At 30.1% G+C, this 14,178-nt stretch overlaps 1 protein-coding gene across 2 annotated transcripts in view; it reads right to left on the bottom strand.

Moving 5' to 3' along the window:
- Nucleotides 1-3,449: 3,449 nt before the first annotated feature.
- LOC124363090 (zinc finger protein 706-like) overlaps nucleotides 3,450-14,178 on the bottom strand; it is a 36,200-nt gene continuing 25,471 nt past the window's right edge. For both annotated transcript variants that reach the window (XM_046818196.1, XM_046818194.1), the window contains 2 exons: nucleotides 10,105-10,269; nucleotides 3,450-3,732 (listed from right to left, as the gene is read on the bottom strand). In XM_046818196.1, coding sequence (XP_046674152.1) covers nucleotides 3,637-3,732; nucleotides 10,105-10,248 — 240 coding nt within the window. In that variant the 5' untranslated portion in view covers nucleotides 10,249-10,269 and the 3' untranslated portion in view covers nucleotides 3,450-3,636. The remainder of the gene's footprint in view (nucleotides 3,733-10,104; nucleotides 10,270-14,178) is intronic.

Genomic DNA, 14,178 nt, shown 5'->3' with positions numbered 1-14,178 from the left:
TTGTGGGGTAAACAACCAAATTTCTTAAAATAAAGACTGCTTCATTAAGTGTGTTGTCTCTGCTATGTGCTTGTAGACAGGTGAACTTAAGTGACTGACGTACTTTCACTGTCAGATGTTTTATGTAAAACACTCCACAAAGATTGTGAATGTCTGGTACCAAGAAACCAGCTTTAGATGTTATCAGGATCCAAATCAACATAATAGGTTTAGAGTTTATGGATTTTTAAGTGTGTCTAATGAATTAACACAGATGAAACAAGTAGTAAATAATGTAAAGATGGGTTTTCATTTATTATACACAGAAGTAAACTATAACCATTCAGCTTTAGTAATTGAATTTAACCCTAGAACTGGCAATGGTGTCACTCTGTACTGGCGGCTCTATTTTAACAGCCTCGCAGACGTTTCTTATAATGTATCACAATTTATAACTGTTAGTCCAAATATAAACTATTATATGTCAATGTATTCACAACTATATGGAGAGCATTATAATAACAATATCTTATTGTTTCCATGGAAACATATTTTTATTTTTTTTACAAAATGTAAGAAAAATGTTTTTTGGAATTTTTTTTGTAAATATTTCGTTGTGTAACTGCTTAGCAATAAGCTTTACATCAAAACCGTAAATGTATAACTTATTCAAAATTTTGTCCTGATTCCAAAAATATATAATTATTGTAACTTTTACCTCAAAACGTATGTTTTACAGGGCTTTGTATGAAAAAGCAACCATATTTACTTATTTTAAAAAATGCGTACATTTCTAAATAAATATTATTGTTCGTGGGTAAACATAATCTCTTGACTGCATTTATACTTATATAAGTATGACAGTTAAAACAAAAATAAAATAATAAATTTTAATCTTACCTTATTTACATATGTACAATATATACAAAGTTTCATTTTACACTCAGCGTCACTAGATCCCGCCCTGCGAGCTCTCTAAGATCATTTGATCGGTCTCTAAAGTTTTCACCCATACTGAACAACTAAAACTATAACCTAAGAAAGCTAAAAAAACAATAATAACACGAAATACTATTGCATTCGTAACCTCAAACACAAAACGCGACACTTTTTTGTGTACAGTTTCACAACAATGTGGTTGACCCGTACTACGTTCATGTCAGCTGTCCAAAAAAACGATGTTTTACGGTAAACAAAGAAGACAATAATCGAAGTAAGAACAGTAAATCGGTACTATAGTTATTGCTCTTCCAGAATATATAAAATAAAAATCATTTATATGACCTTAATTGCCTAAAATTTCAATAACTGTACATGTCTACTTTGGCGACGAATATTTGTCGTTGCCAAATCGGACGGGCCTTTGGCAACAAAAATTCGTTTCATACCAGCTGGAGGGTTAAACAACAAATCAAGAACAGCTGACAAGGTTTAGGTTAAGGTTTAATACAATGAACAGATGAATAATATTTTGCTAGGTAATATACAAATGTGAAACCACAAAGATTAACTATAACACTGCAGATTACTAATTAAGATAAGAAATATGTAAAATTATTGATTTTGATATGTGGATAGTTCTGTGTAGGAATGTTGTATGGATGGAGGTAAAATGATATTACTAACCACTTTTTAACAGTCTTCTGCTATAAGTCTACAGATTTCATGTCAGTGGTAAAATGAACACTATAAACTGCTGAATCTAAGACAACAAAAAATTATACAAAATCCTTGATCATATTCGTGAAAGCCTAAAATTAAATATTCTTTTGAGTACGATCATAACACTGGGTTTGATACTGCAGCTGACAGTACTATTGCAGTTGACCTAAGGACACACATGTACTTAGAATAACATAACATAACGTTCCACCTTTGATCTTGTAACCCTCTATGGCTCATGAAGTAAATCTTATTACAGTTCACCATGGGAAGCAGTTATGATACAACAAACTAGTATTTAAACTGATAAGAAAAAATTTTTAAAAAATAATTAAGAAGCCTAGTCAACCATTGAGTACAATATTATTTACTTCATTATCACAAACATGATTTGATAAAAGGGCAAATCTACAGCTGCAATCACAAATCTCACGGAATATATTTCAGCAGAGGACTCTGGGGGAAACTGGGAGTGGAAATATACCAATGGAATAATATTATACATAAATACGTAATATGTGTATGACACTTGAAGTTAACGGACGGTTGCCTTCATTCAGTGATACAAAAAATCAGTAACACTACGTTTCGAGATCTTCAATCTGATCTCTTCTTCAGGTCAATAACTAACCTTAACACATAATTACAAACTAGGTTACCATTTCATTCCTGAAGTGAATGTCTACTTTGAATCCAAAAACTTGTCTTTCAAAGCCTTACTGGTGATTTGACTACGCCCCATGGATACCCTCTAACTGAAGAACCACACATCCAAGTCGTATTCATTTTAGAAATCGCTCATGTCATAGGTGAGGGTTTTCCAGAAATAGACTATCAGGATATCGAAGAAATGATCCAAGATAATTACGAGGAACTAACAGAGGAGGAGTTGAACAAACTCGTAACATCTAAAAATGAGGTAACTGAACAGCCCTTTTAACTTCTGTATGTACGAGGGAGGTTTTCTTTTCGACCTCCGATCTCACGCAATAGTGGCCAGACACGTGGCAGGTGCGCAGTAGACAATCGCACATCATTCAATTACCTGACCACTGATATAAAGACAGGTATTACAGATCCAAACTTTACGATATAGCTTGATGAGGTGACGCAACACTCCTTTTCAATTTCTATTCAATTGTGAAAATTCTAAACAGGAGGATTTGGAACCTTAACAAGAACTGAACACATTACTTGCAGTAACAAACTTGCAAAAAACGTCTATTTCTCTTAGAAATGTGCAAGTAAAGTTTATTGTCTATTTAATTTTAATACACAATTAATAATTATCATTTAAAACTAAGAATCTTATAGATGAAACAGGTAACTTCACCCAAGGCAAATAAAACTACTATATTTTTTTTGTTTTAAATATTTACTATCAAAATCTGATTAACAAGCAGCAAAGCTATCTCCAAGGAAAGAATTTATATACACCAAAATTATGTGAATGTTTAAAAGAAGTCCAGCCCATTACTTGGCTAAGGAAAATTAATCATGACGTCAAAAAATATACGACATAAATGAACTTTAAAATTATGAAGAATTGACGTCCGATAAATACATAATTTGTGCATATTTTTACAGTATACTCTTCCAAGCTGTAAATCTAAGATATTTCATATGGTTCAACATAAGCTTAATATCCTTTCCTTCACTAAGATAAAAAATTATTATTACAGAAATGCTTTCGAAATGTACAGCGTAAACAACTATACAAAATAAAATGTAGTATCAAAACTCTTCGTCAGGAACACAAGGAAGCTGAAGTAAATCAGATAATTTGGTTTCATATAAAACTCATTAAATAGCACGAGAAAAAAAGTAAATAAAATTTAATAAACTATCAAACTAGTATCACTCAGTTAATAACATTGTTAAAAAACCAGTTCACCAGTCACGAAAAGATCAAGAAAAACTTATACACTTGACATAAGAGTAACTGGAAGCTTGAAGATTGGATCCAATAGACATTGAGTGGACTGCGCGTGACAGTCATGCTTGCACATCTTTCAGTTCCTCCGGCAAATCGTTCTTAGGGTGTTTGTTCTCAAAATGCTGCTTATACGTCTTGGGGTCAGGCATCTGAGCCTAAAACAACACACAAAATATCTTAATGATAAGTATAAACCAACATTTTCAGAGCTTTCAGTTCCTCTGGTATGGGTATTCATTCCCAAAATAAATGTTGCTTATGTGCCTTGACATCAAGCTTTTGAGCCTAAAGTAGCTGAGTACATATCACTCAAATTTTAAAAGTAGGACCAAAACTTCATTAATGGAGTCAGGTACATTATTAATGTACTAATAGCACAACTTTTCAAATAACAATTCTTTATACACTATGATTCCACCATCAGCAAAGTATTATGAGTTTATTTATATTTTCCCCTCTTTTCTACAGTTTCTTTAATGAATAAACAATAACGTCACAAGTGTTACCATTGAGAAGCATTTTAAGTTTATTTATTTATGAAGATAAATATATAATGGCATATTCCAACTACATCTCAACAGTAATGGATTAAATTTTAACCAAATAATGTAATTTAATGAAAACATTCAATATTTTAATACGAGATATGAGAATTAGTATTAGTATGCTACCAACATATACAAGAACTAATAAAAGGGGCTTCTTAAATCAGAAGTGAATCTTGTTCCCGCCAAATATTTGGTGGCATAGGGGATGACTTCAACCTAGTAGCAATCACTGAGAAAGCAGAGACCACAATTGTCCAACAAATGTCTCATTTTATATTATTTAAACAACATGTAATTTAATGCATTCAAGGATTTAGCAGTCTTACATTACAACAAATCCAGACATTTTCAAGTAAACGATTTGTAATCAGTTTTTATTTCTTGCTCAAAAATGTTTTTAATAAGCGAATATATCAAATCAAATACCAAAAAGGGCCATGTAAATGAAATACTCAAACTGTTCTGGAAATATCACTAACTTATTATATTTTAAAAATCTATACAAATAAAAGCACATTCGGTTGCTACAGATTAGGTAAGAATGGAATAGGGAATATAGGGAAGAAAGGGAGGTGTGATAATTGATCAACTTGCGTTAAGAGATTTATTTTAAAATATACAATGTATCCCGTAAGGAAATCATAGATTTATAGATTATCAAAAACTAGCAAAAATAACAAAATATGACACTAATAAAAATGTCTTCATTTCTGAGATATTTATACTTCTTTCTAATATTCATCATCTTATACCATCTAAATGAATATTTCAGACAATACTGATATAAAATATTCCAGTCGTGATCATTTCAACGTTGAAGATCTTTATTTTGTTAACTATTTTAAATCCAGCGAAGTCACAATTAATTTTTTTTTTTATCCATATCAGCATCAGAAACGAATAGTGAATACTAATGTGAAATTTGAGGATGATATCTCAATCATACGTGTGTTAAAACAGTTTATTTGGAGAGCATGCATTATAAAAAAGAACTGTTCTCAAAAATACAGATCTCTATTTCCATATATTATAATGCACTAGTAATGCACACCTCTTCTATGGACTGAGCTTTTATATTCACTGTATGTAATGTAAATTGTTACTTAAGAATCTTAATTCAGAGTTTACATCTTTTTAATAATTTTTGTTCCACACATAATAAAAATAACACCTAACCTAAGAATTTTAGTTTTATTGTTTCTCAATCCAAATTTGGAAACCCAAATAAATATTCACAATGTCTCGTTTAGAATAAAATTATAATTATGATAAACTAATAACTTGATTTAACTTTTTTAGAGTTTTTGGTTTTAAGTGTCACTGTATGGATTTTTTACTTTTTGGCAAAATCTCTTTAATTTGCTTACTACTAACTGAAAATCAAAAATATTTAATTACAAAAAATTATGTTCTGGCCATGTCTAAACACCTCCCTGCGGTGGATAGGTGTGGTGGATAGGTCTGTGTGTGGATTGGCGAAGACCTCTTCACAAAGGTCTCAAAAGAATTAAAAGTAAAAAAAGTAAAGAATGTCTTATTTTACCAGGCGAAGTTAGGGCTAAGAAGGACTAAGAATGTTTTGAAAATATTCAAAAAAGTAAAGAGGAATATTTAAAATTTTACAACTACAAAAAAGATTCTATTTAAAACTTATTGTTATTTAATTTGAATTGCAGTGGTTTTGCTATTACATGGGTAGTCAAACCATGACTACACCTGAGGTTTACACTACATGTATTAGTGATAGTAGTTTTTATTTTTTAATGTGAATCACCTTTCACAACACACACATTGTGCAATTAAAAATTACACATTCTAGAGAATTACAACATGCAAATTAAGCCTGTGTCAATTTTAAAAATTATATACATATTTTTATTAAAATTTTTCAGAAAAAATTGTAATTTTAAAAATATTATAAGAAAAGTTAAATTTTGTTATTGAAAACTATATTATACAAAAGTATTCTTTTAAGAACCAACAAATTTATTTATCATCCAAAATTTATTTATTTAGTTAAAATCTCAATCTTAATATTTTATTGAATTGTTCTCGTGACTCTTGAACCAAAAGCATGGTTTAAACTCTCTATGCTCAAATAAGTAATTAGATTTCATTACATCAAGAGGAGAGTATATTATTACAACAATACCCAAACAGCACATTGTTCGTTTACATGTGGCAACTTGCTGTTTATATGAAACCACTAATCGCTCTCTTTTGGCAAACACATTTATTTAAATTACGTTAAGTTTTACTTCCAGTATCAGCATATTAAAAATAGAGCTTTATACAAAAAAAGTAAAAATCTAATAACCAAATCATCTTAAAGTTTACCTGACAATTAATAATAGTAAATAAAAATTGGAACATTAGTTAGAGTAATCTTGTTTTAGTCTTCATGTCAGTCTGAAAATCTATATGGACACAGACAATTTATATTTTGTGTATTATAAAGTAAATAGAAATTAAGATGTCTACAATAACCAATTGATCTTATATGAAGCTAAGTTTGCATCCCATGTGCTAGAGTACATCATCTTGAGGAGATTTGTCAAAATATTAATTGTTTCAAAATGTTTGATTTCTTTCTCTTTCATGCTTCTATACGTCATAATTCTTCTATGTGTTTTCCTTCATACTTCCATCATAATATCATTTTATCGTCCATACCTTTAAGTTCTACTATTCCTGGTGATGACCTTTCTTGCAGTTTTATGAACAGGAATAACATTTATTGTAGCTAGTACTGTTCAAAGATATGAATATACAAAAAAAATGATTTTGTAATTTTTCAGAGTTTAATCTCTTTTATAAGAAAATGGTTCATCTTCTCCATGCTCTTTAATATTTTTCTTCATTGGTGAATATTTTATCTCATTCTTCTTCATTAAAGTAACTTTTCAATCTTCTTAGCTGGTAAATGGTTTATAAAATTCTTCTTCACTTAAGTGCTCTTTAATTTTCTTCTTAACTGGTGAATAGCCCTGTACCTGTAATGTTTCCATACATGAGTCCTGGAGTTTTTTGGCAGATTTTGTTTAGTTACCCTCTTGTACATAACACTTTTATTTTAATTCTTTTAAAGCCGGATAAAAAAAGTTCAAGGACATAAAAATATCTTTGAATTACTCTGGTATTTTTTTTTTTAATTTATGCTGCAGCTATGGTAAAAGTTGGAAAGATTTTACCATTTATGTAATATACAGTTATTATATATAATAGCTAACGATTTTGGTCAAGTGATTACTAATGTTCTATTTACCACTTTATCCCGTGATGTCGCATATTATCTGGCTGGTATGTTATTAGCAAAGTCTTATGTTTAACTCTTTAGCTGTTTGCCAATTTTAAAAATCTTTTCCTAAAACTGTTCCGTGTTTTAGTGTGGATCATAAAAACGATTCAGCTCAAAATGACATTTATGCAGGGGTTTGCTTAGAAAAATGTGTAATTTAAAAAAAAATCATGATTATATTTTTGCTTGAAATTAGTTTTATTTCTTGCCCAAGAACTTGCATTTAAAACAGTACTTGTACATAAGTACTGCAAATTTAATAAATAAAAAATGTTAAAATTTCAAAAACAAAAATAATTTTATTTACTTTTAATTTTTAAATTTAGAGCTATAATGTTTTATTACAGTATTAGCCATAATAAACAGTACTGAAACTGAATCAGCTGTAGTTGCCTTCTCGATCAGCTGATCCAATTGTCAATAGTTCCCACGGCTTCTTGTTCGTTACTTCTTTCTTATTTGAGGTTAGTTTTTACTAACATGGTGCTAACAACGGTAGAGAAAGCTTTAATCGTAGAGCATTATTTTTGCTCATACGGAATTGGACGTGCGGGTGGGCCAAGCTTGTCATTAACTGCATTACATTTTCAGGAACATTTCCACAAAAACCCGCCTAGTAATGCTGTGATTCTTAGTGTTGTTGAAAGATTTCGAGGAACAGGTAGTGTCTTGACACAGTGGAAGGGCTTTTCAGGTCGCCCAACTACTGTCTGTACAAAGGAAAACCACGGAAGAATGTTGCAGCAACAAGTGTTACAGCCACCGAAAAGAAGCCTAATGCGAGCTTTTCTTAAAATGAATATTAGCAATACGTCAATGCAAAGAATGTTCAAAAACATTGGTGGTTTTCCCTACAGGATACAAACTGGACAACCTTTGAACTGTAGAAACAAACTAGCCAGAGTTCGGTACTGTGGTTCAATGTTAGCAATATGCTATGAAGAACCTGAGTTTCTGAGTGATCTATGGTTTACAGATGAATGTCATGTGCACCTTAATGGTTTCATAAACAAGCAGACAACACGTTTCTTTGGATTTGAACGTCCTGACATTGTTGTAGAGAGGCTACAGCACAGTAAGCGTGTAACCATTTGGTGCACTGTGTCTGGGAGGGGTATAGTGGGACCATACTTTTTGAAGGCAACTAAACTGAACGGGGGTCATATTTAACATGTTAATACCCGAGTTTAACCAATTTTACTTCCTTTGACTTTTATTTATTGGTAAAATCTATATGTAGGACCTAATATTACTGTGTTTACTTACCATAATAAAATATTACCAATTCAGTACTGTTTATTTTGGCTAAGAGCCAAAACAATAAAACTATAATAATAGAATATCTTAAAAGTACTTATAATTATGAACAGATCCTGAAAATTTCAAGTAATTTGGATAAAATATACGCAAGTTATATTAAAAACAATAAATCGTAACTTAAGATGGATTTGAGGCAATTTTTCATCTATTACGTATAAAGTCGTATATACATAGTCAAGTATAACACATTAAAAGCATGAAAACACTTGTTGTGTGGAGAATTTAATTCTCTTTTAATTCTCTAAAAATTGGTATATAGATACTCTAATCTTTCAAAAATACCACATTTATCATAAATTTATTGTGCAACAACGATAAATCGTTATGAAACCATTGTCAGCAAAAGCATGAACGACAATATATTGTTGTAAAACAGTTTTTGCCAAAAACATAAACAATTAACTGTTGTGAAACAGCCAAAGGGTTAATAATTCTATAAACAGGTTTTTTTTCATAATTCTATTGTATTTTAATTTATAAATCAATGAGAGTTTTCTGAGTACATTAATATTATGAAACAATGTTTTTGTTACTACAATTAAAATACATTAAAAACGGTTGCAACAAGGACGTGAAATTTTGTTTTGAACAACACTTGCAGTTTTTCATAACTCGTGATGATTGCACACTGCAGTTTTCCGTGTAAAAACAGTTTGTTAATTTTAACATTCAATGACTGTGAAGCCTGTTACCTGTGCAAACCAATATCAATACAAACTGGCCGAAAATACTCTTGACATTCTGCTGTTAAAATTAATTTACTACAGTGGAAATAAAAATGTAGTTTTAAAATATTAATTTTTAGTTTTTTATAATCTTGAAATTAGACAGCATTTTAGGCAAAAAAAGTTTTTGAGCACATAAATTTATGATGTTCCAGAACGCCAATATTAAGACTGATGTTAAGACTGCACAAATGTTAAGACTGATTCAAATAAAAGCATAATTTTAACAATTTTGGACTCTAAATTAGTGCTTAAAGAAAAAAAGTTTGTGTGTGTTAAACTTTAATATTTTGATACCTTAGCAGATTATTTTTGTTAAGTTTTGGATTTTGAGTGGCTGGACAAATCTTAGAAACAACTAAGACAGTTACTAGAAATTCTTCATGCAAAAACAACTATTTAGCTAACACGACATTGTTATTTAATTATGTGAAAAATACAATTAAATACAGTATATAAAACATGTTCAAACAACTTTTTTAAGTCTGACCTACTACACAGCACCAATAACATACTTATATAAAAAAAGGTGTGGGACACCTATGTCTGCTTATTTATAATGTGACAGAAAGGGCAATACAAAAGATACTTAACACACACAGACACTAGTATTGAATGTTTTAAAATACACCTTACCTTACACACTTTACAGACATAGACCAGAGCCTTTTGTGCAGCCTTCTTCTGCTCACTCACACTATGTCCTTGTTGTTTCTTGGCCTTAGCGGCCTTGTCTTGGGCTTTGGCTTGTGACTGTAACTTCTGTTGTCCTCTGGCCATTCTTTCTTTTTAACAGTAAACCTGAAATTGTTATACAATTGATTCATGAAAATTGGTTGTAATTCAATAACTATAACACAATTACGTAATAGCTATTATAACTAATTCCTAACATTGCAAGATACAGTGGTAAATGGTGTTTAGATTTCAATTTTGTTGTTGGGTTGAAGAATGTGTAGTACAGTGTACACATTATAAATAATAAACCAACTATAAAACAATTCAAGTATATTCCAATTTTTAATTTATTATGTTAGTCAACAGATTTTAGCAAACAAAATCTATTTTACAACCTATTGAGGCTTTTAAATTACTTCTGAAAAATCCACAATTACATAATATTGAAGAGAGATAGAACAAGAATGTGAATTAATCAAATACTTTGGAACACATACTGGCAATAAGTTGAGGAAAACTTATAAAACATTTATCCAGAAGAAGTTATACTAAGGCCTCTGAAGGACTTGTCAGAATTTATAATTTCATTAAACGAACACAGATAATTTCAGAATTCACTGATCAGATGTCACAGACCAACTATGCCAGAACACTACATCTAACTACATTCCAACTTACAAAGTGGTTGTGACTGACCAATGTTGTAACCTAGTTTGAGATAGAAGGGATAGCTAAATAAAATTTTAATTACACAAGCACCGTATTCACCTACTCATAGTTGATAAGTTATTCTAGGTTGTTTTGGTTAATCAAGTATGTACAGCGGTCTACAATAGAAAAGTGTTTCAAAACCATGACAACATTCTGTAGGGGAGAACGACTCAGTAGCAATGTCTTTTTTCTGCTGTCCCTCGCTCAATGCTTTAATAATTTTGATTTTCTCACCAAGTTTTCCTTTCATTTTATCACTCATTGTACATACACTATATAAAACTTAAGGGAAATACAATTATATTAGTAGTGCTTTGAGTTATCGAGATTCATTGGATCAATTTTGAGCTACAAAGGTAAACTAGAACTAATATTTCAAAACATTTAGGCTTAGCCAATGTTATTTAAATTATAAAGTTATTGTTTTGTTTTATGAACTTGGAATAAAATTTTTCCAAAAAAAGTATTTACATTTTATTTTAATTTATAATACACTATTTACTATATTTATTTATTTAAAACTTAAGGGAAATACAATAAAAACCATGACAACAAAGGACAGGATTAGACAATAGCTGAAAAATTTTAAAAAATAAACGTCAAATTATGATTTTTTTTATATTAGTAGTGCTTTGAGTTATCGAGATTCATTGGATCAATTTTGAGCTACAAAGGTAAACTAGAATTAATATTTCAAAACATTTAGGCTTAGCCAATGTTATTCAAATTATAAAGTTATTATTTTGTTTTTTGAACTTGGAATAAAATTCTTCCAAAAAAATGTATTTACATATTATTTTAATTTATCAAAATTTTTGGAAGAGAACAGAATTTTGAGTTATCAAACAGATTACAGCAGCAAAGCTTAGATCGTTCTGATCAACCAGCAGAGTTCACTTTGAGCAGTTTGAATTAAGTTTCGGGTAAACTTAATAATATAATAAATAATGGATATACTGTAAGCTATTTTCAAAATACTAGCAGAAGAAGTGCCAGTTACAGCTATGAATCAAAAATCCAAACTAAGACCACAAGTGGTTTGCAAAATTATAATCTGAATTAAATAGCTTCATGAAATTTATTACATTCTGAAGAACGCCAAAATTATAACGAATTACTGGTTTGGGGTACAAAATGCCCCCCTTAGAATAAGAACCTGAAATCATTTCTAAGACGATATATAAATAGTAGTAACCAAAAGAATTTTAACATCTACAATAACATTTACATCAATAATGTTGCCAACTGTAAAAACTATTCAAGGTAAAAAATTGATTATTTATCTAAATAGTTTTATTTTTTTTTTATTTTAGAGTGAATTTTGAACAAATGAAAATGATCAAGATTTTCTTCTCTATGATTTGCCTTTGCAAAATAACCGTATAAATTATTTTTTGTCATGCTTCAATGAAAGACACGCTAATTTCATTGAACTTTTACAGTGTACGAAGTTTAAGTTGAACTGTATTTTATTTTAATGATGGGTGTACTTAGCGATAGTAGGGGACAGTTGGCTCGGTTGTACAACACCATTTGTCTTATTGGTACACCCTTTATCGTGACAGGATTAAATACCAGTGATTGATACAGTGTGTTAGTTATGTTCTGAAGAAACTTCAATAAAAATTTCTCTTGAATGGGGTTAACACAATGTTTTGTGTTTAGTCGAAGAGGTGAACACGTAAATACCAAAGATAAAATAGTTAGACAAACACAACATTTTTTTCCTCAATTCCATGTCCTAATTACTTCTACAAATTATGAAACCCCTAATGAGGTATGAATAATTCAGAGGATTTACAGTTTCATCAACACACAGAATTTTGGAAATCTGCATAAAGCTCCATGATTTGAGACATGCATTCTAGAAAAGACAATCGAAAGAAGCTTGTGAATTAATTTCAACATTACTGCATTTCTGAGCACTGATGATCAACTTGTAATCAAACATGAGTCTATGTTGATACGTTAATATGGACCCAAACTTTGTAATTCTTTGCCAACGCAGAAAAATAAATTAAGAGTCTCAACAATTTTAAAATCAAGGTGAGAACATAATTGGTCGGAAAGGCATTCTACAGTCTGTACTAGAGGCCTTTGAGTACATGTATGCAGTTAGCAGTGCAAGAATTAGCCACTTTACAAATTTTAAACTCAGTTGTTGACATTTCTAGTAATTTAAGTATTTATTTTGTGATTTGAAGTATTTAGTTTAGGATCTTACTGAATGAATACTTGTTGACATGCACAGAAAACGTGTTATATTCTATTGTCTAAACAAATGGCTTATCTCCAGAGTCAACAGTGTAACTACTGAATGTTCAAACTTAGTTGGTGAGAAACTCAAACATTATCATACTGTACAGCATGATGATGACATAATCTGCTCTGACATGTCTGTACCAGTTAGAAACCACCATTGACAAAATTATACTCATATTAAAAAAAACAACAACAACATAATGAGTTAGCAGATTTACATCAAAAATTACATAAGGATTATCTTATATCACTTGCAATAAATAATTAATTCAAATTTTACTCATCTTTCATAGATTTTGGAATTAAGACACCATTGCTAAGAGTTCTGTTTTGAAATATTCGCCTAATTATATTTAACAATTCTTTCCTACTCAATGCACACACATTTGTGTAGTGGTATATTGAGGCTAAAGAATTGAATTTTAAACATATTGAAACATTATTCCTAGTACATACTTACTGCATTGGGAATGGTCTGAAGCAGGTTACAAAAGAAAATATATAATATAACAAATACAGGACAGATGATGTAGATCTCTTGGAGAAGTTTTCATAATTTAGTAAGGGTAGAAAACTCTTTTTTAATTTTTTTTAATAAAAAGTTTTATTTTTTTGGAAAAGTTCATATTACATTTAAATTCACGGTTATGTCTGTAATTCTAAGAGGGATGGAAATTACTGTTATGTATATATGTGTTATCAGTACTTTACAAGAGATAAGTTTAGCAACATGTACCTAAAATTGGAATTTTTCCTCCTCAATTACATAATTCATTGTCGCCACATTTTCTAGCGAGTTGCTTTTAATCTATTATAGTGTATCTTCTATTGATTAGTGATAATCAAGACTATTATATCGGTTGTTATGAACTCAATGCCAAAGAATGACTACTTAATTGTTAGGATCTTGATATTCAATACAAGTGACTTGTAAGTTTGAGAAGATTAGAGATCTCTCTAGTGAAATAATGAAGATGTATATATCAATGTATACAAAAGCTTGTGTGTAAATATATGAATAAATCTCTAAATATACTATTGAGTATTGATAAGCCCAAT

This window comes from Homalodisca vitripennis, chromosome 5 (assembly GCF_021130785.1).
Source record: "Homalodisca vitripennis isolate AUS2020 chromosome 5, UT_GWSS_2.1, whole genome shotgun sequence".
In the NCBI taxonomy this organism is placed as follows: domain Eukaryota; kingdom Metazoa; phylum Arthropoda; class Insecta; order Hemiptera; family Cicadellidae; genus Homalodisca; species Homalodisca vitripennis.
Note: the sequence above shows the minus strand (reverse complement) of the source record. Positions and strands in the feature narration are given on the sequence as shown.